General features: G+C 44.0%; 2 protein-coding genes across 4 annotated transcripts in view; both read right to left on the bottom strand.

The window, feature by feature from the left end:
* Positions 1-4,478: 4,478 nt before the first annotated feature.
* Positions 4,479-6,461, bottom strand: NPM3 (nucleophosmin/nucleoplasmin 3). The gene is made up of 6 exons (XM_047762793.1): positions 6,301-6,461; positions 5,956-6,041; positions 5,584-5,703; positions 5,373-5,466; positions 4,907-5,025; positions 4,479-4,821 (listed from the first exon to the last, which is right to left on the bottom strand). The coding sequence occupies exons 1-5, from the start codon at positions 6,416-6,418 to the stop codon at positions 4,916-4,918; spliced, it is 528 nt and encodes a 175-aa protein (XP_047618749.1). The 5' UTR covers positions 6,419-6,461; the 3' UTR covers positions 4,479-4,821; positions 4,907-4,915.
* Positions 6,462-7,588: 1,127 nt separating this feature from the next.
* OGA (O-GlcNAcase) overlaps positions 7,589-24,529 on the bottom strand; it is a 28,275-nt gene continuing 11,334 nt past the window's right edge. For 2 of the 3 annotated variants that reach the window (XM_047762791.1, XM_047762792.1), the window contains 10 exons: positions 22,678-22,962; positions 21,705-21,863; positions 20,517-21,130; positions 19,975-20,149; positions 16,717-16,802; positions 15,671-15,775; positions 14,610-14,695; positions 14,135-14,327; positions 10,908-11,067; positions 7,589-9,745 (listed from right to left, as the gene is read on the bottom strand). In XM_047762791.1, coding sequence (XP_047618747.1) covers positions 9,609-9,745; positions 10,908-11,067; positions 14,135-14,327; positions 14,610-14,695; positions 15,671-15,775; positions 16,717-16,802; positions 19,975-20,149; positions 20,517-21,130; positions 21,705-21,863; positions 22,678-22,962 — 2,000 coding nt within the window. In that variant the 3' untranslated portion in view covers positions 7,589-9,608. Of the gene's footprint in view, positions 9,746-10,907; positions 11,068-14,134; positions 14,328-14,609; positions 14,696-15,670; positions 15,776-16,489; positions 16,550-16,716; positions 16,803-19,974; positions 20,150-20,516; positions 21,131-21,704; positions 21,864-22,677; positions 22,963-24,529 lie in introns of those variants that run through there. The other variant, XR_007132461.1, reaches the window with a different exon arrangement.

A 24,529-nucleotide genomic window follows, 5' to 3' on the forward strand; every position in this document is an offset into this window, starting at 1 on the left:
CCAAGAAGGCCCTGAGATGGAGAAACATCTCCTTTCCCCCCTCCCGCCCCCATTATCACCATCGCCCCTGCCCCCACCCCCCGCAGCCTGAAGCTTGAGAACAACCACAGCCACCTATGTGGGAGAGCCCAGAGGTCCTTGGCAAGGCCCACAGTCACTGCTGCCCCCCCCCACGACCCAAAGCAGCAGGCAGAGGGGGCAAAAATAACTACACTTAACTGCTTTTCCGGGGAAGACTTAGATCCAGGTAGCCTAGACTTACCCTCTCGGAGTCTCATTATTGGTGCATTGAACAGGTATTTACACACCTACTATGTACTAGACAGACCGGTGCTTTGTGTCAACTGTGGGGGAGGGAGAGTATCAAAGGAGGTAGGGAGTTAGGCAGCTTAGACAAGCCCTTCCCAGCCCCTCATTGCTTCTCTCCAGGGGCTTCTGGGAACCCTGAGCCATGTATTTCTTTCAGAACAGCCTGGGTGGACAGAGGTGCCCTGGGACAGATCCTTCTGAGCAGCAGGTGGAGCCACTGAGGTCTTGCTCAAGACCTTCCCTGCCCCACTGACACCGCCCCCCATGTCCTTGGGGATTGTGCTGGAGGGGTTAGGGTGGTCCAGGAATCCACTAGGCCAGAGGTGGTAGGCAGCAGAGCTGAGTTCTGCCTATCTCCCCTTTGTGCCCCATCTCTGTGCCCCATCTTTCACACCCCCAGCCATCATGCTAACACTGAGCAAGGTCTATGTGGGAAAAGATTCCGAAGACTTGTCCCAAGATCTCATCCCTCCTCAGAGAAGTTGACTTCCTGAGCCCACCCATAACCCACCTCCAGGAGTCTGTTCCCTCGGCTGGCTCATGCCACACAAACCTTCAGGCAAGAACCATGTCTGACTAGCCCAGAAGTTGCAGCTCAGGGCAGAGAGTTGGGCAGGGTTGCTCTACAATTAGTATTTGGTGAATAAATAATGGAGCTGGCTGAGCATTTTTTCCTCAGTGCACTGGGGCCTCCCCAGGAAGACTTGCCTTTACCGCCCTCCCAGTAGATACAAATCACAAGCACCACCATTTCTTAAGCACTGGTATTTGATAAAGACTGGGTTTATACCATCTCCTCTTAACCCCACCGCGAGGGGGGCTCCCTGAGGGAAGACAGAGGAGTTGGGCTCCAGTGCCCACAGCCTAGGCCAGCACCTTTCCTTCCTTTGCATTCCTCTTAGAGGTCACCAGCCACTTGTTGAGTGTCCACCTCCCCAGCTGCACTGCTTCCAGTAGGCAAGACACTTACCATCTTAACCTCATGCCCTGCACATAATAGGCCTTGGAAAATGTTTATTTATATGCATCAATAAATAAATGAGTGGGGAGATGCAGAGCAGAGGGTGGCAAGGGCCTTCTCCTTACCAGGGACCTAGTCCTCTGAAAATAGTCCAAGACCAGCAGGAAGCAGGACCCAGGGCATCCAGCCCATCCTTAGCATGCATAGATCTGGAGTCACAACCTGAGTCACTCCTGGCACCTGCCCCTCCCTGGAGTGGGAGTGGAGGCCAGAGCACCTGGCTCAGACAAGGGTCCAACCCTGGCTTGGAGTCCCCGGGAGGTTCCAAAGGCCCTGGGCAGAATCTCAATGATCCTAATCCACCCTCTTCCCTCTCCCCCAGAGGTGGGCCATCCAGGGGCCTGAAAGTGTGAAGGTCAGAATTTAAGTCCTACCCCTTAACCTCTACCAAGGGACCTGTACAGGACCAGAATTCTTTACGGTTGGAGAACTTCCCGCAACTGGACCTTTGCCAGTTTGGAGGGCTTCTTCTCATTTCCGCCAAAGTCCCTGTCTCTAGATGGAGCAGAGGGGTGGCAATAGGGACACCCCTGCATCAGGCACTGGGTACTGCCAGGGCACACCCCGATGAGTGACAGATGCAAATATGCCATGGAGCCCCAGCAGGTCGCCCTCTCTTCCCTTGCTCTCTTACTCGCCTCCCGGCCAGCTTGCTCTTTCCTTTATCTTATCAAAGCCCCGTAATTACAATTGCTATTTTGTTTCCTCGAGTCTGCAATCAGAGCTCCCTGGCCCTGATGAGGGAGCGCCTGTCAACCTGATCGCTGAGTGACAGCCGGGGCCACCTTTCTCGGCCGCCCCCACAATCCTCAAACACAAACACACAACACACACACACACACACACACACACACACAGTCCATTGCCTTCTGCAAACACAAACACACACTTCTCGCCAACACAAACAGCCCCTTTCCCCAAACACACTGCCGCAGGGACCCAAACACACACCTTCAGCCTCCTTCCAAATGCATCCGTCGCGCACCCCCTACCCCCAGCCCGGCCCACCTCGGGCCCCTCAAATCCACAGCAGCCGCCGGCGGGGGCCGCTTAGACTGCCCCTCGCTCCAGCGCGCGCCTTCTGTACCCGGCGTTCAAAGCGCCGCGGACCCTCCGCCGACCGTTCAAATGCAAATCGCCGAGACTGTGTTAAGTACTTTGGGCCGGGTCTGGGTGTCGTCCTCCTTCATCCCCTTAAATACAAGCCTGAGCGTCCTCCAGCAGTCTGCAAACCCGGCTCAGTGCTCCGAGCCCAAAGTGAATTGACAACGCTCCTACTGTGCTCTGAAGGGGGACATTAAGAGGGATCGAGGAGAGGTGAGGGCGGCCAGGGAGAAAAAACAATTCCCAGCTCTGTCCACGGGGCGCCCCGTCGGGCCGAGAAACTCCTGGACCAAGCAGATGTGGATTGGGCCCCTACCGCGGGCGGGAGCGCGCTGGGCGTCTGCCGGGGCCACGCGAGAACCAGGCAAGAAACCAGCCGCGGCTTTACAATGAGCGATCAGTGCCCTCGCGGGGGGTAAATATTGGGGCGGGGCCACACGGAGGGGGTAGATGAGTTGGCTGGGAAGGCTTCCCCTGAGAGCTGGCTTTTCGCTGCACTCAGCCAGGCTCCCGCACCTCCAACAAAGCACGTGCCATGGACTTTGTAGGAGGAGGAGGAAGGAAAGGGCTTTTAATAGGAGCCCTTCCAGCGAATGAATGTACGAATGAAGAAAGTCAGCCTTAGTGAATTATTCCCCCGCCGTCCGCCTAAACTTCAGGCGCCAAGACCACTCGCGGGGCGTGTATGCAGGCCCCTGCACCGCGGCGTAAGCTTAGAACCCCTAGAAAGGCGGCTTGGGAAGCCGCGAGGCCGCTAGCGGTTTCAGCCTCACCCACCAGAGGGCGCCAGCTCCACCTTCCCCCACTACCTCCCGAGCCTGTGCTGCGGGGAGGTGAACGGGTCTCGTCGTGGCTGCCCGCTCCACCGCGGTTCCTGGTGAAAGCCCTTCCAGAAAGTCCTCCTGAACGCAGGAGTCCCCGCAACACAGAAAGAGATCATCTTCCTTTATCCTCAACTTGAGGAAAAAGTAAGGTTTAAAAATTGGAGCTGTTTGCCCCTCACCAAAGGGAGGCGGGAAACTCCCTCCAGGGACAGGTTGAAGAGAGTGCTTTTTTCCGTGTTGTGGTAACACTCTCTCCAAAGTTTGCCTCACCTACCCCAATACTGGCCTCTTCAGGTTATCTAAGGACCCCTCCCACTTGTTCACTCATGTGCCCGGGAGGGTGTGGGAAGGAGTGGGCCTGGCAGGCCAGGCACTGTTCTCTGTCCATCCTCAGCATGTCTGGCCCCAGGCTGTCTCAGGAGGTAACCCTTTGTTTGTTTGTTTGTGGGGCAATGAGACACCCTCCTCCCCCACCCATCAACACAGCTGAACTGCTGACCTCGGACTTGGTCACATACATACTCATGCTCACACCAGGTATATCCCTTTCTCTTTCCTGGCACATCGGCAGCCAAGCCTCAGAACCACCTGGTTTCAGGCACCAGAGATCCCCAGACCAGGCGGTGGGATCGGGGGCAGGAACCCCTTAGCCCGGGAGGCTGAATCTCAGGGGCTCCCCTCTGCCCCCATATGCCAGGCCACCCGGATTCTGGTTTCCCTGTCACCCAATCTGGTCAGCTCCCTCCATCTGGCCCCTGGAATCAGGTTTCTAAGGGCCCAGGCTGGCTCGGAGACGGCCTGCACGGCTGGAAGGAGGAGCAAAGACTAGCCTCTGCTCTATCCCTCGCAGGCCTTCTCAGAGCCTGAGCCCTCATGGGGCTAGGGATGCACATTCCTTGGGCTGCTTAAGCTCCCTTATCTGCCCCCTGCCCATCAGCCTGAGTGCTGACAGAGGCCCAGACCCCTTGTTTGGATGCTGATAACCTCCTGGGATGGCCCTCCCCCACCTTTAGGGACCAGAAATGGGCTTGGTGCTGGGAGGTCCTCTTCTAGGAAGGCAGCTGGGGCCCAGGCCTGGGCTGGTCCCAGGGCCCTGGGGATAGCAAAATCCCACATTTCCTCACACCCCCCTCCACGGCCACGCTTTGTGCTGCCACAGTGCCACCTGGTGGTCCCTAGGGGAATGCCACCCTAGCAGGGAAAGAAGCCACACAAGTAAGTTGCAAAAAAACTCCATACCACTTTATTTCAAACTTTATCCAAAAATGTAAAAAATGTTAAAAATGTGTAGTCCTGAGCTTCAGATGCTGACCTCCAACCTCACAGGCAAATGGGGAGAGAGGGTCAGGACAAGTTCAGAGTTCCTTCCAGTGCTGGAAGAAAGTAAAGCTCCAGGTGTGGTACAAGACTAGAACATCAAGGCCCTATGGAGAATGGGACTCCCTCTGTCCTAGCACCAAACCAGGACCCCATCCGCCCTATCCCACCCCACCCTTCTGGTACAACATTCTTGAAACTTGCACAGGAACCTGGTGCATGGCAGGTGGCAGGCTGCTAGCTGACCTGAAGAGAGCAAACAAGGGGTCAGCATCTAGGCCCACATCTGCTCCTCCTGTCCCCTCCCAGACCCTGCTCCCCCACAACTCACCAGAGAGGGTTAGAGCCTGCCCCCCTGCTTCTTAGCAGGTCGGATGGGGCACAACTCAGCTTCTTCCTCCTCACTCCCCTCTTCTTCGCTCTCCTCAGAAACGTCATTGCTCATAGTAACTGGTACACACATAAGCAGTTAAGGAAGGGAGAGAAGTTAAAGCCACACCCCCTTCACACTATGTCATTTATTCATGCCCTGTGGCTTGCAGGGACCCTGATCCTCCAGAGTTTATGGTCTAGCTGGGAAAAACCTAATACTTAGCTAGACTATAAAGAGCCAAAGGAGTACACACCACTGGAGCAGGAGAAGTTGGGACAGGTTCCATGAAGGAGAAGGGCTTGAGTAGGACAGAAAATGGAGAGCACAGCATACAAGGTCTGTATGGGAACTGCACTGGGAGATATGGGTGGGGTGGGTCAAGAGTTCTGACAGAGAATCCACTGGAGGCAAAGAAAACTCTCACCAATCTGGTGCCGCCCAGTAATCCGCACAGGGCCAGAGCCTGACTTCAGGCGGAAGGTTACAGGTGGTTGGAGCTGGAAGTCATCCAAACTGAGCTGGAAAGAAGAGAAAGATGAAGGCCTAGGCCACTCCTGGTCCACCCATCTTGTGAGGAGTCCTTAAGTCCTCAATTCCTACCTCCCAACCTCACGAGGTATGGCCAGAACACTTACCATGGGTTGGCAGGACAACCTGAGGTTGGCCACAGGGACTGCAATCTCCTGGTGGTCATGGTTCCGGGCCACGACTTCTACCACGTTACACTCATCTTTGGCCCCCTCAGTGAGGCAGAGCTGGGAAAGGTACATAGGGCCTCGGAGTCTCCCCATGTGAGGGTGGACACCACAAATGGAGGCATCTACCCTGGAACTTGCCCAGCCTCAGAGGTCCCTGGATCACCTGGCCAAGGGAGTCTCCCCAAAGGGGGATAGGCAGCAGAGGAAGTGACTCGCAATAAATGGGACAAGGAGGAGAGACGCGCGGGTACAGGCCCACGGGTGACCTGCTCGGGTCCTATTCACCACCACGCCTTCCCCGCCCCTTACCATGGTCAAAGCCAGCACGTGATCTGCATCATCCTCTTCCTCTACCTTGAAGGTGAAAGAGCGGCTGTGGCCGGAGAGCTCGCAGCCTGGAAGAGATATAGCACTGTGAGCATGTGGCGGCGGCTCACGTGCAGCCCAGGACTGACCTATTCACAGGCCCACTTCTCAGGTCCACGTGGAGCCCCCCCTTGCACGAAGAGGACAGGGGCCTGGCCTCCCCTTCCGCTCCAGCGGCCGCCTGCGAGGCCCCCTGAGTCTCCACCCACGTCGCGCACGCATCTGCATTTCTGTTCCCCAGCCCTGCTGTGCCCCAGTAACACCCCCAGCCCCTCCTTTTCTGAATACCGAAGAAAAAACTGTCCATAGTGACCGGGGTAGGGACTCGCAGACTGCCGGCACCCCCGGCCCGGCAGCGGCTCTCCTGACTCAAAAAACCCAAGGCAGCAGCGGCGCCGGTGGCCATGCTGCTAGTGCCGGCTGAGGCTCCGCCTCCGACACGTACAAAGCCCGAGCCTCGCGGCGGCTCCGGCCCCACCTATTAAAGGAGAAGCACTCTGGGCAGGGGGCCATCGCCCAGTTTGGCTCAGGAGCCTCAGACCTGTTGATTGAGACCGCACGGAGATGGTAACATCGCAAAAGCATGCACTTAGGATTCGTGTTAACGTCCTTGCTCACTTCCACGGCCAAGACTCTCAGGGAGCGGCTCCTGCCTCCATTTTCTCTAGTTCCACAACCCAACCCAAGGTGAGCTTTCGTTGGAAGAAGGCTGTGTATGTAAAATGTAAATTTTTCCAGTTCCCCTAGGAAAGGCGAGATATAGTGCAGCCTTTTCCTTATAATAGCAAATGTGCTCAGATTTGCCTTTCCTCCAAAGGAACTAAGGAGCCTGACAGAAGACCTAGTGTTATTCAAGCCACTCCATCCACTCCTGGATATGGTTCCTGCTCTAATTGATTTTGCAGTTCACTATCCAGAAGCAAGGCAATCTGATAGTGATTGCGTGTCTTCACTGAACTTCAAATGCTGGCTGCCTGCTGGTGCTTGCTAGCAGCTCAAGCGTGGGACTGGCAAAGGCATGCTAGTCCCAGAACATCTTTCTGCCTTGGACTCCTGTCTCATAATTTGGGCTCTGCCTCCAGCTTTCACCTTTTGACCAAAGAATCAGGCACTTGTGTTCCTTACTCTACTTGGTGGCAAGAACTCAAACTAGCTGTGTTGATTCACATCCAGGTTATAATTTTGGCAAGAAGGTGGCTTGGCCAAGTAGTAGGCCACTTTCCTTTTACCTTGCCTTGAGGAAAATCTGGACTGATTCAATCCTTGGCCTTACTCAGTGGGTTGCCCTGAGCTGTTGTAGGTTGCAGACGTGGCTCGGATCCCACATTGCTGTGGCTGTGGCCTAGGCTGGTAGCCATAGCTCACATTTGATCCCTAGCCTGGGAACTTCCATATGTCGAGAGGCTGAGACACTAAAAAGCAAAAAACAACAAAAAAAAACAAGAAAAGGAAGGATCTAATTCTTAACTTGGAACAGCTACGTAGAGGAATACATGCTTGCAGGTAAGGAATGCAAGGGCAGGAGAAAAGGTAGGAGGCAGAAACAGGAAGGAGGTTTACATAGGACACCATCACACACATTCACTTCAAGTTTTATTTTGCCTCTTGCATGGTCTTCAGATAGTTTTACAGTTTGTTTTCTACAGAAACTGAGCTGTGATCTAAACAATCAATGAAATGTCATCCCAACCTTAATAAATATTCATAACCGTAGAAGATAACATAGCACTTTACAATCCTAGAGGCCTGGACATCTGTTTCATAGTTATTAGCTCTGTGATCAGAGACCAGCCAAACTGATTATTAAAAGCCAAGATAAAGCCACAAGCAAACTTGCGAAAAATCCTGATTCCATAGGATGACTGTGGAACCCTCCAGATAAAATGCTAGAATTGTCCACTAGTGTACAAAATGTACTTAAAGAGAAAATCAAATGACATTAAGCCATTTAAAACAGTATCTTGTAGATATCTTCCCTTCATCCCAGCCCTGAAAACTACAAACTTGGTTCCAGTTGTCCAACATAGCATACCTATATCCTCCTATCTGTTGAAGGTTTTCTAACCCTGTATATGAAGAGGCCTCCTTCCTTCATCTCACCCACTCAGTGCACTCACAGGCTTTGGTTGAAAGTTACTAGGCAGCACTAAATACAGTGCTTTTAAAAACTCTCTTTCCAAAGCCCATACTGATGGGAACCTATGAAGGAAAATGTTTTAAGTTTCCTTCCCCCTTGACCTTCCCCTCTCAGCTCAAAGTTAAAACAGCTGATACAAAACTGCAGGAAAGCAATGTAACAAAATAGTTATGAACCAATGGAGAAGCCAGCCAGCCATCATGAAAAAAAAAAAAAAAAAATCCTGCAGAGATTACCTGCTAGCCTCATGCTCAGAACCCTTAAAAACACCAAATCTAAATTAGAATACTTTAAGCTTTCAGAACCCGTTTAAAGGAAAGACAAAAGGTAACCATAAGTCATTGGTTAAAGTGTGCTCATTCTTTTAAAAATTAGATACAAACATGCAAAAACTAAAGACTGATTTAATAAAACCAGTAGGAATAGGTCTTGAAATTAAAGGACAACTGATCCGAGGGCAAATGGGATCAATTAGTCCCTGAACCCTTCTTGCCAGATGTCAAAATTAACATTTCACATGCTGATCTTCATCGAGGTTAATTTCCAGAAGTGACTGCACTTTGCAACAGATTGAGTCCTATGAAGTTAGGCTCTCGTACCCAAAGTGGTCATGGCCTAGCCCTATGTGGGAGGCACTTCAAAAATAATACAACTTATTTAAAAAAAAAAAAAAAGCAAAGAAAATCCACTTTCCACTGATTTATATTATTCAAAGTGCCATCCTGAACCAACCTTTTCATTTTCAGAAGGAAAAATTACAAAACCCAATAAACACAAAGAATAGTCAGGTTACAGCTAGTTTATATACAAAAAAATTTACAAGTTTGTCACTTTTAGGCTTTCGCCACAAACAACTGCACATTTGTCCCTACAAAGTACAACATGTCTGAACCAATGGTCACTACAAGAGACAACTGGCCATGGCTTCACAAAAAGCAGAAAAACCGCCCAAAGTGAAATCATTTACTCAGCTTAAACTATGCCATAACCATCCCACTTGGAATCTCCACCCTGAAGCCTCGGAAACCAAATCTTTCTCATCTTTGCCATGTCCCCAAAGAAGGAGACACGTTTCATTCAATAAGCCAAAGAGGATGACAAATGATTTTGATTACTCTCAGGTGAGAAATGCAACCACACTGGATGCAAAAAACAGTGCTGACTACATTTATTGAAGACCCCTCCCTATAAGCCCATGTAAGAGGTCTTGGCATCTAACACAAGACTCAAAAAGGAGGCCCACATCTCTTTCATACAGGATTTGCAGCAATACTATCTTCTTCCAACCAGTGAGTAGTCTCTCTAAGTATGATGAGTGAGTTTTACACAGTCTTCTTTGTTTTCAATCCTAATCAGCCAATGTGTTGCCACTCCAGAGGCTGAACTGTATGAAGACCCCAACCACCACCCACCAGGTGAAGTTAAGAGACTTTCTGACAGTTGATAGTGCCAACAAACATCACAGGCTCCGGCCAAGTATAACCACATCCTTTGGAAATCCTTCCATTTTTGCAATCTCAAAACAGCCTAACTTGCTGTAAAATTCCAAAATTCTTTTATCATCAGGTCTCACTTCACAGAAAGCCCCTCGGGAACCTAGGGAAAAAAACAAAAAATATTCAAATTATAAATGTCACTTAATGTAATAAAATCCATTAAGTAATAAAAAAATTTTTTAATTAAAAAAAATATGAAAAAATCACTTAAGTAGAATTATGAATTGTTATTAATATATTTCAGAGATCATAGAAGGTGCTTATCTACATCAGCTCCTAAATATCAATTTTTAAAATCTGTATTAAAAAGTCAATGAATATTAATATTCATAAATATTGCAGTGATAACTATTTTAACTGACAAATACACTCCAAAAAAGAATTTTTTTCCCACTTATATAATGTTTTAAGTCTTTAAAGTATGGTTGATGTACAATGTTGTACCCATTTCTGCTGTACAGCAAAGTGACTCAGTTATACATTTTATTTTATATTCTTTTCCATCATGATCTATCCCAGGAGATTGGATATAGTTCCCAGTGCTTACTGTAGAAGCTTCTTGTTTATCAAAGTTGTAAGAAACTTCAAGGCAAAGGATGCCTGTTTAAAAGGTACTTTTGAGGGCCCCAGAGGGCAGAACCTACTCCAGCCTAAGTCATAAGCCAATACAACCAGGATGTGTTTTATGTTAAGACATACCTCAAACACCTGCATGATTCAGTTCTGAGCTTAACAGCGAAAATTATTCTTTTTAGACAGAGTTACTGAAATTATCCCACAAAGGGGACACCACTGAATCAGAGGATAGAAAGATGCAACAATAAGTGCATTCTCATGAATCAACGACCCTTTCTTTAATGAGAGCGCAATGAGCCACACATTTTTGTATTACCCTAAGGTGAAAAAGTTTACATTTTTAAAAAGTTGTTTAAAAAACCCAACAACAACAGGGATTCTGCATTCATTTCTAAATGAAGTCTTTCCCAGGCTCATTTAATGTTCAATTATCATTTGAGTCTCCTGGAAAAATAAACATAGCTTCATGTATTCACTTCTCATTTAATTGGGGCTCTAAGCATTCACAGTATAAGAACAGTAATATTTCAATGATTCATATGCAATTCTTGCACCAGTAGTAGTTCAGAAGCAAAACCATAAATGGTGGGGAAGGTAATATAAATTCACTTTTCTTTTTATCCTAAAATATAGTCCTGTCCCCCCTAACCCCCCAAACACCAGTAATACCACAAATATGTACTCACCATTAGCCTTCAGTGAAGACAGGAGGCAAGCCATCATGCTTTTGGCTACACTTGGGTCAGTTACTTTTTTGTGAATATCCATCTTTATCAGAGAAGGGAAGTTGGCAAGGAAAGTTTCTGGCAACACTTCCTGCTCTTCATGGAAACTCAACATGATTTTCTGTAAAAATTAGAAGAACTGCTTGGCTTTCAGTGGCTAGTCATTGTGAATCTATATCCCAACTATAGAACTCAGTAATAGGAAAAGAAAAGCAAAACTCAGTAACTTCTGGTTATTATAAAATTACCACACACAGAATTTAGCAGCTTATAATTCTCGTTGAAGCGTTTTCACTTTTATAAAGTTTATCTAAATGTAAGCTGGTATACTGGATTGGCTCCTAGAGCAGAAAAAGGACATTAATGAAAAAACTGATATACAAAATGAGGAGTTTTTAGAAATGTACCAAAGTTGGTTTCTCAGACAAGGACACATGTACAAAATGGATAAGGAGTACACTGGAACTCTGCATTATCTTTGTAACTTCTGTATATCTAAAATTATCCAAAATATGAGTTCTTTCATGGCGCTGCTGGTTCAGGATCCAGCATTGTCACTGTAGTGGCTTAGGTTGCTGCTGTGGCATGGGTTCGATCCCTAGTCCACATGCTGCAGGCCAAAAAAATAAAGAAAAAAAATTACTCAAAACTAAGTTTTACAAGTTCGTATTGCTTGCACAAAAATGCCAATGTACTTAACACTACCAAACTGTACACTAAAATATTCTTAGGACAGTAAAAAAAAAAAATTTGGCTTTGTCTATAGCATCCAGAAGCTCCTGGGCTAGGGATGAAAGCCAAGCCACAGCAGTGACAATGAGCCATAGCAGTGGCAAGGCCAAATCCTTAACCACTAGGCCACCTGGGGAACTGCTAAGACAGTAAATTTTATGTTATATATATATACTTTACTACGATTTGTACAAAAAAGTTTGTAATACATACACTGGTCATTCTTTCTATGTTCCTATGCTCAAAACTGTCAGATATGGAAAAGCAACACATCAACAGCTCAATCATCAGCATGCTGCAGTCAATGTTGATATGATCCCAAGTAAGGAAGGTCACTCCAAAGCAGCCTCTAATTACAGAGCTACCCAGCTAGGAGCAAAAAGTGAAATACAGTAATAATCTACAGAGAGAATGTGAGTACACTGTGTGGGGGAGAGGGAAGAGAATTTCAGAAAAGTGGAAGAGGAGCAATGTGGAAGAAGAAAGACAATGTCACAAATATGAGTCCAAACAGATCATCTAAAAGTATTCATTGAGGAGTTCCCATTGCGGTTCAGCAGGTTAAGAACCCAACTAGTATCCATGAGGATGCAGGTTTGATCCCTGGCCTCAATCAGTGGGTTAAAGATCTGGTGCTGCCACAGAATACCACCTCGCAATGGCTGTGGTGTAGGGCAGGTAGCTGTAGGCAGATTTGACCACTAGCCTGGGAACTTCCATATGCCACAGGTGTGACCCTAAAAATAAGTAAATAAATAAATGGGGGAAAAGTATTCATGGAGCACAAAAACCATCAAAAAAAATTTTTTTTTTTCTTTTTTGGCTGCTCCATAGCATAGAGAATTCCCAGGCCAGGGATCAGATCCGAGCCACATTCTTGACCCAAGTTGGAGCTGTGGCAACGCCGGATCCTTAACCCACTGTGCAGGGCCAGGGATTCAACTTGGGTCCCAGCACTCTCAAGACACTGCCAATCCCACTGCACCACAGCAGCAACTCCAAAAAGAAACTACTTTTAAAGTTCATTCCTTTTCTTTTTTTTGCTTTTTTAGGACCATACTCGTGGCATATGGAGGTTCCCAGGCTAGGGACAGAATCAGAGCTACCGCTGCTGGCCTACGCCACAGTCATAGCAACGCCAGATCTGAGCCGTGTCTTTGACCCACACCACGGCTCAGGGCAACTCAGGGCAATGCCGGATCCTTAACCTACAGAGGCCAGGGATGGAACCGCAACCACATGGTTCCTAGTTGGGATTAGTTCCACTATGGGAACTCCCTATTATTTTCTAATTACAATAAGAAAGCAAGTTAGCTTCATTAGCATGCAAATAAGAGATTTTTACATATCTAAACTTGCTCTGAGTACCCAAAGAAGAGACCAAAATGTCCTTAAATTTGGTCCTTCAAATCAGGAAAGGAGGAGTTCCCCTCATGGCTCAATAGAAATGAAAATGACTAGTATCCATGAGGATGCAGGTTCAATCCCTGGCATCTCTCAGCAGTGGGTTGAGGCTCCTGCATTGCCATGAGCAGGTTGCAGACCTGGTTAGGATCTCACATTGCTGTTGCTGTTACTGTGGCGTAGGCCAGCGGCTAAGGCTCCAATTTGACCCCTAGCCTGGGAACCTCCATATGCCACAAGTGCAGCCCTAAAAAGACCAAAAAAAAAAGAAGGAAATATTTGTCTATATTATGCTCTTACTTGAAAAAATATTATGGCAATGTCTCCAAATCAAAAACTGTAGCGAACAGTGGAAAACATGCTAATAAGGGTAAGACCCAGGGAGTTCCTGTCGTGGCGCTGTGGTTAATGAATCTGACTAGGAACCATGAGGTTGCAGGTTCAATCCCTGGCCTTGCTCAATGGGTTAAGGATCCAGCGTTGCTGTGAGCTATGGTGTAGGTCGCAGACACGGCTCAGATCCCGTATTGCTGTGGCCCTGGAATAGGCCAGTGGCTACAGCTCCAATTCGACCCCTAGCCTGGGAACCTCCATATGCCACGGGAGTGGCCCCAGAAAAAGCAAGAAGACAAAAAAAAAAAAAAAAAAAGAGTAAGACCCAAAAATTCTTTTCTGTTAAGAAATTTAGAAAGCATTGAGATTTTAAGATAGCCTGCCTGTTTTTTTAAGTATTAAAAAAAAAAAAAAATCAGGAGTTCCCGTCGTGGCGCAGTGGTTAACGAATCTGACTAGGAACCATGAGGTTGCGGGTTCGGTCCCTGCCCTTGCTCAGCAGGTTAACGATCCAGCGTTGCCATGAGCTGTGGTGTAGGTTGCAGACGCGGCTCGGATCCCGCATTGCTGTGGCTCTGGCGTAGGCTGGTGGCTACAGCTCCGATTCGACCCCTAGCCTGGGAACCTCCATATGCCGCGGGAATGGCCCAAAGAAATAGCAAAAAGATTAAAAAAAAAAAAAAAAATCACCAGTGTGTAATTCTAAATCTGTGTATTACCTCAGCCTCAGAGAGTTCTTTGTCGCCATTTGGCTTGGTATACTTCTCCTGCATGAAGGGAATCCAGGAAATTTTACATTTTTTAATGAAAGGGGTCACATCTACAGTGCCCAGGGCATAACCACATATGCCATCTTCATCTTCTAGAACAAAACAGTAATCCAGGCTGAGGGAAAGCAGCCCTCCTACTAACCTGCTCAGAAGAAAAGAGGCCAGAATGAGATAAGATACTAACATATAACTAGAATTCAATGATATAAGGCCCAATACACTCAAATGACAATGTGTAGAAACTAAATTTGATGTAAATACAAACTGGAAATACACACATACTAATACTCAGATTTTATTAAAGCTAAAGAAGGACTTCTAAAAAAAAACCTATACTTTCAGTTATCACCTCCCCTCAACTTGATAAACCTAGCTATGAAATGTCTACTCCCAAATCCAAAAATCCAAATACTTTATCACATACTTGTCTCCAATAAGGTCAGGCTGACTTTGAAAAGGTAAACCCACTCCATCGTCATACATTTCTCTGCAAATCTTGTATACGGAAGCCTGAAAACATAATCTAGTTAAGCAACGCATCAAGAAAAATGACAACAGATTTTAACAACAATATGACTCAGAAGTCAGAATGGACTTCTGGAAGAGGGAGTAACAAAAATGTCTGGCTTCTCATAAATATCATTTTGTTAAATGAAGGTTTATGCATTGAGTCGTACTTGTAAAACCAGTAGAAAACAGCATGTTACAGTAAACATGCTTTTCAGGGAGAAAGTTGTAGGCAGTAAGTAGTGGATTCAAAATCAGCAAACTATGAGCTGAGTCTCAGTCTTCTATATATCCAAAATGTTTAATTTATTTTTTTTTTGATTTTTTTTTTCCAAAATGTTTTAAATATGTTATTGTCTTTAAGCAGTTTTGCTTTTTTTCTGTAACTGAAAACTACAGACAACCAATATACTGCAGAAAGTCAGCCAAAAACGACATTATCATTCAGACACACTCTTTGGTAACTGAACTCTGAATATGTTTCATCCAATGTTTTATTTATTTATTTGTCTCCTGTCTTCTGAGGGCCGCACCTATGGCATATGGAGGTTCCCAAGCCAGAGGTCTAATCAGAGCTGCAGCCGCCAACCTACACTACAGCCACCAGCCTACACTACAGCCACAGCAACACTAGAGCTGAGCCGCGTCTGCGACATACACCATGGCTCTCAGCAACGCTGGATCCTTAACCCACTGAGCGAGGCCAGGGATTGAACCCACAACCTCATGGTTCCTAGTCAGATTCATTTCCACTGTGCCACGACAGGAACTCCTTATCTAATGTTTTAAAGGACTTGGCATAAGATGCTATGAGTTTAAAGTCCTTATGCTCTTCCTTAAACATCTGGCGTTCCATGTTTTAAACCTTCTCCATCTGAAGTTTGTATTTTAAGACACGATATTTATTCTTTTAACCAGGAAGTTCAAAAGAAAGTATTAAGTGTTCACACAATCATGGGCAGGTAGATAGACAATTACCTCATCTTTAGGAAAATATGGTCTGATAGTATAAACTTTGGAGGTAGGAGTCAGTGGGGGTGGTTGAAAAAAGAGGTCATTTGCTCCATCAATTGGCAGCAAACGCTGTGGGAAGAAAAAAAGGGGAGATGGATTAGTGTTGGGAAGATGGCCATTTCTGCAAATGAGTGTGCACTGCAGATTACCAACTTAACATTAACTGGCTACTGCAGGCAGACCTAAAGAAGAGGGGTACACTATGCTTTACTAACATAAACACCTCTTTGCTGGGGGAAGGGAGTGCTTCTGAAATTACCCAAACTGAGTTATATAGCTTTAGTGGCATACTACTGGGGATTTAGGTTTACAGTTAAGAAAACAAAACAAAACCAAAAAAAAAACTATTCCAATTATGAGAAATCTATTTTTTTTTTAAACCAATCTTATAGACCATCTCTCTACTAAAAGATGGCAGAACAGAATGTCAGGAGGAGAGGTTTGGTCTGAAGAGGGTTATCTGTCCAGGAGACGCTTTATCCCCAAAGCAATGCGCTTCAGTTTGCTGTGCGCAGCAGGGCACCTGTTGGGGGGAGAAAAGTAGAGCACCTGAAAAGTCCATGAACAAATTCCAACACCAAAAAAAGTCATTATTTTGTTCAAATTTTCATTCTGGACTGTTATAAGTTTTATCTATAAAGCCCTTTCACCATTCACTTGCATAACTATTCATCCTTTTTGCTCATGGAGTTTCCACTGGCAGACAAGCATGCGCGCATTGTGCATTGCGGGCGCAGATTAAAATGCTGTGCGACCTGCAAAGAAACAATGTGAAGTGTATACCTAGAGCCGCTGCGCTTCGCAGGCGCGGGGGGGAATTGGCAGCATCTCCTTCAGAAATTACTGTGAAAGAGGAGGAAAATTTCATTTAAAATCCAGTTATGTAACTAAATTGAATTTGGGACTAGAAAGCCTTCGGCAGACCAATCCTTCCAGCCATCTGATGCGCAACATAAGGTTTCTCATAAAACAAAGAAAATGTCAATTCAGTTGTGAATTCATATTGATACCTGGAACTCTCCTGCTAGACCACCTCTAAAGGCCCAGGGTTCTTGGTCTCCAATTAAGAACTGTGCTGAAGAATGACTACGACACCCTGTTGAGATCAGATCCAAGCGGAGAACGTTACGAGAAAGGGGATTTCCTGGGGTCTCAAACGTCCAACAAACTAACAAACACTTTGTGGAAATAGCTCTCTAACAATAATAATCCAGGGCTTCAGGACAAGGCTGTGATAATAATTTTTTAAATTTATAATAGAATTTTAATATCTTCTGATTAATGATAATCACTGTTAAAAGTTTTACCCTTTCTTAAATTAATAGAAGGAAAGCATCAAGTCTGCTTGGATCAAGTTTATATATATCCTAGGTGCAGCTATAAAAATCAAGGAAGCTGCTTGCTCTGCAGCAAAATTATAGTAACTATCATGTGAAATGAGATTGATGAGACATTTTATTATCACAGCCCATGAAGGAATTAAACCTGTCTGAAGTCACATTTTACATTTTAAGGAAAGGTACAGGAAAGGGAAGGAGGGGGGAAAAAGGGTTAATCTTGTCAGAAAACTAAGGTCAGCAAAATAAAGAAAAGAAATTGTTCAATAACTTCACAATGAAACACGAGTACTTTTTTTTTTTTTTTCTTGACAAGGACAATCCAAATTCAGACAATTCAGACTTGACTAGTAATAATACCAGTCTGACAGATTCTGAGAACTAAGGAGAGCTGACAGATGATCCTAACTTGTCCAGAGCTAAAACATACTTTTAAGAAAAGTATGACAGTATCTAGCTCCTCTAATTGGTCATTACAATCTTTGTAGTGCACTTAGCTCATACATGGAGTGGCAGGCTTTGCGGTGCAAAGACCTTAAACGCTGACACCACTTAACCAACTCCATAGGCAATAAATAAGAGGTAATTAAAAGCAAATACTTGGAGGCCAAACCAAAATCACCTGCCTAGTCTTCTGACAAGATAAAGCAGCGCAACATAGTCCTTTTCCATTTGAAGACAGCATTCTACCTCCTGTTCAAGTTAACAGTCTCATCAGTACAATATACAGTGTGCTAGTCAGACAGTCCCAAAGCAAACCAATTTTTTTGCTGACAATTCAGGCCCGTTAAGAGATTGTATCCAGGGTTGCTGTTTTTCAGGGGTAGGGGTACTTAAATATATATATATATATATATATATATAAATAATGTAATGTTTGTAAAATAAATATGAAATAGGGTCAAAATTTAGGTTATGAAGAGAACATGCCCCATTCCATAGCTCAGTGTAAATTTACACTGCAGAAAAAAATCTATGCCTCTCAAACTTTAAGATCAGCCAATTTCCCCTACCCCTCACTTTGAGACTACAACATAACTAGCACTTTCAACTATTACAATAAAAAGCTGCATGTACGAAGAGCTGTGTAAATGAAAACATGGTTAATGCCTCAGTCGCTGCGCAAACGTGACTTCAGTTCATGCCTACTGCCCTTAAATCTACCTGAGCTACCTCACAGAACCTTTCAATTTAAACTAATTAATCATGACGCGCTGTGAACATCTGCCGCTGTCCATCCAATAGTAGTAGAACTTGGGCTGAGGATTCTCCCATCTGTACACAATGGGGAAGAAGATAATAGAAGTCGTTAGTAATCAAAAGTACTGCATAGCCACAATCTTTAAAGGACTGAATGCCAGCTGGACTGGAAAGAGGAAGAAAATGAAGGGTTCTAATCAGCACTTCCCTTAAATAACTACAGAACCATGAAAATACTCTCCATGTCGTGAGCTGCTGTAAAAGCTATGTGGATGCCAAGATTATTTAAAACTTCTAAAATGCTCTAACCTTGAGACTGTGCAACAGCTATATACAATTCGGGAAAGCTACCCTCATAATTACACAGTACAGAGGTAAAGCATGAGAGAAAAAAGCGGCAATACTGTACACAATCAAGAATTCTTAATAATTCTTGAATTAAAGCTGAATATCAAATGTTTTAAGCAGTATTTTCTAGTTCAATAATCCAGATTGCAGGTTAGGAACTTAAGACTTCTTTCCCTATAAGGGTTAATTATAACCCCCGGCCAGAAGCCTGAAAGGCAAATGCCACCACCAACAATCAATATAGAAGTTTTTCCTGAGTCTAAAGGCAGACTTCTATCACAGAGAAGAGACATCTTGGAGCCTTGTAACGAGAGATCAAAATTCTCTCTTCTGCCTCTTGTGCTACATATACAGGAACCCAAAGCTCTCTATTTTCAAATTAAGAGTAACTCTCTTTTGAGCTGCTAATAAGTTGTATCACAGGAATAATATAGGCAGAAAGTGAGAAATCTCTTTGCTGCCACTCCTGCATCCAGTGTTTCACACTAAGTTCACAGTGTTTCACACTTTTATTTCATAACCAAGGCTATGTAACCCATCATAGTATTTGTGACTACTATGAAAACTATGACATGTCAGTTAGCCTTGCTGCCTGCTGTGTGCTATGTGTAAGTCCATTACATATTCCTTATAGCTTGATTGAAAACCTGGAAATGAAATGAGATCCCTGGAGAAACTTGGCCATGCTGGTGCTTTTTACCAAGTTTGAGAACATAAAAAAAAATAAATAAAAGAAATTTAAAAAAATCAGTTTTCAAAAGAAACATCCAGAAGTCCATTTAACAAAGCAGAAAGTTTTCAGGGGATTGCAATTTCTATCCCCTGCTAAAACCAATTACTTGGTGGAGAGATAAAGAAAAAGCCAGTGAAATAATATCAAGTAGCACCAGAATAGCCTACACTAAAGCTCGCATGCGCACAGGGCTGGGAGGACGGCTTCCTCTTTCCAGGCCCCTTAGGTCATTTCGGCAATTGTTCTGTTAACACAGCATTAATGTTATCAAGACACAGCAAGCAGCAGAGAGCTTACAGAGTCACAATTCATAGTGTCTCATCTCCAAATCAGGTAAAAGTGGTATATACAGGGTTCCATCCAGGAAGCATTCAGTCAGAGCAAGTTAAAGTCAGTACTTTCTACACATTTTCAAGATATTTATGCTGAATTAGCCCAAGGGAGAAAAATCAATGTGCTCAATATATCTACTGAGGCTTGCACCTCAAGTCTGCGACTGGTTATACCTTTGAAAGAAATCTAAGCAAAGAATTTAAACACAATTGGAAATTCACCAATATCCTAAATGTTTTTCTCCCTATGGGATAATTTTTTTTTTTTTTTAAGGGACAATATATCTGAGGAGAAGAGATTATTCCTGGTGCACCTACCTAACCACTGTACAAAAGACTTCACCATAGACATTATACTCTTGATATCCCAAACATAGGAGTACATGTCATAAAGGATTGTCCTGTTGGCACAATTGGAGAGCCGAGTGAACATTCCCATCACTAGTCCACACATCTCTTCAAACTTGGCTGCTCGTGACCGCCATTCTTCAATCTATTGAGGAGCAATAAAAAAAACTCAAAAAATCGAAAGCTTAAATCATAATCTAAAACAGTTATAAACTAAGCTGTTTGCTATCAGGTACCTGCAAATTTACCATAATATTAAAAAAAACACTGGGCTTAAATTCTTTAGGACAAGCAATACAAGTTTGTGTCTCCCCAAACTGACATATATTCCTAAAATCATCAACCATAAGGTCAAACTATGGAACTGTATCTACCTACTTTATACAGTAGAGTCTACACCTACTTTATAGAACACATTCCAAGATATGGTTAATTCTCTTTAAGACTTCCTCCATATCATCAGCATGAGGACCCATCCAGGCCAGAGAAGCAGATAAATTAAGCATACTCACTTTTTCAGAGTCTTTTCCTTTGCAATTGACACTGACAACACTGCTATTTGCTCGAAGCCACTGGAACTCTCGTAACATCTGTGCTCCTTTGGGTCCATGCTCATAAGGAAGGTAGAATAGGTCAGCAAGTAACTGTAAATCCTCCAGAGTAACTGGCTCTGCAGTATACAAAGGTTTTTCATTTGGACCAGGTACAAACTGCTCTTTGTTTGTCTGTTCATCAGTCTGCATAGGGGCAATATCATTAATGCAATCTTCTTGCATAGACATCTCTGGGGATTTTGACTCCGCTATGCTCTCTTTATCAGTATCCATTGGTTTCAATTCCTCTGCCATTTTAGCTTCAACAATTTCAGTTAGTATTTGATTGTCATTTTTGTGGTCTGTTTCTTCCTGTTTTTCCACAACCATGTCCATAGGTTCTTCATCTGGCTGTTTCTTTTCTTCTTCCTTGGTTAGAGCTGTGGACTCACCACTCAAGGCTGCTCCCTGGCTCATAATGGGCTCCTGGTAAACTGTTGTAACTACAGTTGTGGCATTTAAAGAAGGTGCTGCAACTAGAGGAGTCCCATCAACTACACTTGTTTTCGCTCCACTGTGAGCAACTTGCCTACCTATAAAAATAAATTGCCAGAAAGATAATCAGAATTAGAAACAGAACAAATCAGATCTAGAGAAATGTTTTCTTATCCTATCTTCAACTATGAACCTAAATTTGAGATTCCAAATATATGAGCCTCAAAAAAAAAGCTTACTTCCTCTAAACCACTGGAGAGGTGAGGAAAAGAGGAGGGGGAACAGATGATAACCATCTCAACATCTATTATTTTCTTCTCTTTTGAAGATGTGTATTTAAAAACAACTATTTCGAAAAAAAATGTTTTAAAAACACATTAGCATATCATCAAGATAAAAGCTATTTAAGACCAAAAGTAACATCTTTTTTTGCTGTACTGCTGCATGTGAGAGTTCCTGGGCCAGGGATCAAACCCATGCCACAGCAGTGACAAAGCCAGGTCCTTAATCCACTGAGCCACCAAAGAACTCCCAAAAGTAAGATTTTAAAAATGTTATCCTCTAAATCCCTACATTTCATTTTGCCTGGTGGGCCTATTAAGACACATCACAAATAGTCTTTAGGTCTCAAACAAAGTGATGGAACCCCCTCACAAAGAATGCCAAACTTACTGCTGTACTGATGAGGAACACCAAACTCCTGCAACCATTCTGTTAAAGCTAACTTCAGAGCCATTTGCGGACTATAAAGTACATCAGTTTCAATATCTTCATCACTGCCTTCATTTTCTAACTTTATCTGGATTGATACAGTACTGTCTTCACTATCAGCTGCAAAAAAGAGAAAGAGCACAAAAACAGTCTGGATTACAAAACCTGTTACAGTAAAACCAGAGAAGCAAAAAGCTGCAACAAGAACAAACCTTTTTAAGTATACCAATATGAAAACAACCAAGATCCTACACTTAACTACTTCACCTATAAGAGTCATCTAATGTATTGCTAAATGTAAAATTCCCACTGAAATAAAAAAAACTCCTAATTTTAGAATCACTAGTAAAATCATTCATTAATATCCACTGCGTACCAATTACTAGTAATGCAAGGTTAAAGGCACTATACTTTTTTTTTAGGGCCACACCTACAGCATATGAAAGTTCCCAGGCTAGGGGTCAAACTGGAACTGCAGGTGCTGGCTTACACCACAGCCACAGCAATACCAGATCCAAGGCACATCTGCAACCTGCGCTGTGGCTTGAGGCAACACTGGATCCTTAACTCACTGAGTGAGGCCAAGGATCAAACCCATATCCTCATGGATACTAGTAGGGTTCTTAACCCGCTGAGCCACAATGGGAACTCCCTGAAGGCACTATACTTTTCATAAAGAAAATATTCCTTGGAGTTCCCTTAAAAGTCTAAGTCGATATTTTAAAAATAAAGAAGTGAGGCCAAGAAGTTATTATGTAACTTGTCTGAAGCCACTCAGCCCTTCATCTATCATAAACATCTCATTCATAGTATTAAATACCACCTTAAAAAAAAATCCTCTTAAATCTTGATGACAAAGGAATATATACTTGCCAATGGTTCTAGTTAACCCCAAACTCTCCTCCCAAAGTCAAGAATTAAATCATCTACTTACTCATCACTACATCTTTCCTCACTCCATTCATGTTTGATTTGTACCACGTGGCAAGGGTATGGATAGCAACATAGTTGGCTTCAAATTCACAATTTGGATTAGTTAAGACTCCTTTTAACCGAGGGATGAGTTCTGTGGATCTTCCTTTGTACGGACCCAGAAATAGTCTCTTCTGATCATAATCGTTAGCATGAATGTTATCCCAGATTACTGGTGCTCTCTTAATAATCTTGGAAACTTCTTCAATGGACTCTACTGGGATTTCTTTAGAAACAACTTTGGGACCTAGAAATAATGGCCACCATTTATTAAAATACCCTCATACATGGTTCTTCAAAATACATTGAATGTAATTTTTAAAATATATTTCCCTTGTTATATACATACACTTTCTAACAATTTTTCTTTATAAAACATACAGCAACATGTCCTTTCACTCAGTTCTATGCCCCTAACCCAACATTTTCTCACGTCAGATTTCTAGAAATAAATTTTGTTGTTAAAAGGTATGAATGTTTTGGATAGGCGATGATATCTTGCTGTATAGCAAAGGGAACTATATACAGTCACTTGTGATGGAACATGATGGAGGATTATGTGAGAAAAAGAATGTATATATATTGAAGATTAGGTCGCTTTGCTATACAGCAGAAAGTGACAGAGTATCGTAAATCAACCATAATAAAAAATAAGTAAATAAAAGATATGATTATTTAAGGTTTGGGCAAGTTTCCTCAAACTGATATATTAGAAATTAGGGGAGTTCCCGTCATGGCGCAGTGGTTAACGAATCCGACTAGGAACCATGAGGTTGCAGGTTTGATCCCTGCCCTTCCTTGCTCAGTGGGTTAATGATTCGGCGTTGTCATGAGCTGTGGTGTAGGTTGCAGACGCGGCTCGGATCCCGCGTTGCTGTGGCTCTGGCGTAGGCTGACCACTACGGCTCTGATTAGACCCCTAGCCTGGGAACCTCCATATGCCGCGGGAGTGGCCCAAAGAAATAGCAAAAAGATCAAAAAAAAAAAAAGAAATTAGGGAAGGATTAAAAAAAACTTGATACATTAATAAGAAACAATTCTTCATATTAATATTTTTCCCCATCATATATAGTATATGCTTAATTAGACAAACTAAGTAACCTAAACTCTGGGATGGGTTTCTGTCCTTAATTTTCAGAATACAAACTAATACAGCTCATTAATTACTAGCTGTCAATCTAGCATTACTGCTTTCACTTTATAAAACATTCTCCTAGTGCTAGGATCAACACCCATTAATCCAGATCCCGATAGCTGTATTAGCAGTCAGTAAATGATATTCAGGAGTTCCTGTCGTGGCGCAGCAGAAACAAATCTGGCTAAGGAACCATGAGGTTTTGGGTTCCATCCCTGGCCTCATTCAGTGGGTTAAGGATCTAGCATGGCCGTGAGCTGTGGTCTAGGTTGCAGACACAGCTCGTATCTGGCGTTGCTGTGGCTCTGGCGTAGGCGGTCGGCAACAGCTCCAATTAGACTCCTAGCCTGAGAACCTCCATATGCCATGGGTGCAGCCCTAAAAGAGACAAAAGACCAAAAAAAAAAGTAAATGATATTCAGACTCAGTGCAAAATCCTCAAAGATGTTTGTTGGTTTTTGTTTTGTTTCTATGTCTGCACCCACGGCATGTGGAATTTCCCGGGCCAGGGATCGAACCTGTGCCACAGCTGTGACAATACAGATTCTTAATCCACTAAGCCATCAGGGAACTCCTTCAAAGTTTTGTTTTTTTTTTTTAAATACTTAGTGAAGAACACATACTTTGTAAAAGAAAGGGAATAAAATATGTTCTGGTTAAGGCTCAACTTTTTTTCAAG

The sequence above is a fragment of the Phacochoerus africanus genome, chromosome 15 (genome assembly GCF_016906955.1).
Source record: "Phacochoerus africanus isolate WHEZ1 chromosome 15, ROS_Pafr_v1, whole genome shotgun sequence".
Taxonomy (NCBI): Eukaryota; Metazoa; Chordata; class Mammalia; order Artiodactyla; family Suidae; genus Phacochoerus; species Phacochoerus africanus.

Bases quoted from the DNA above. Each gene is read 5' to 3' on its own strand.
- NPM3 (XM_047762793.1), bottom strand. From the start codon at position 6,418: ATGGCCACCGGCGCCGCTGCTGCCTTGGGTTTTTTGAGTCAGGAGAGC. The intron at 5,704-5,955 runs GTAAGGGGCGGG...TACCTTTCCCAG, and splicing joins ACGTGCTGGCTTTGACCATG to CTCTGCCTCACTGAGGGGGC. The intron at 5,467-5,583 runs GTAAGTGTTCTG...TCTTCTTTCCAG, and splicing joins GGTTGTCCTGCCAACCCATG to CTCAGTTTGGATGACTTCCA.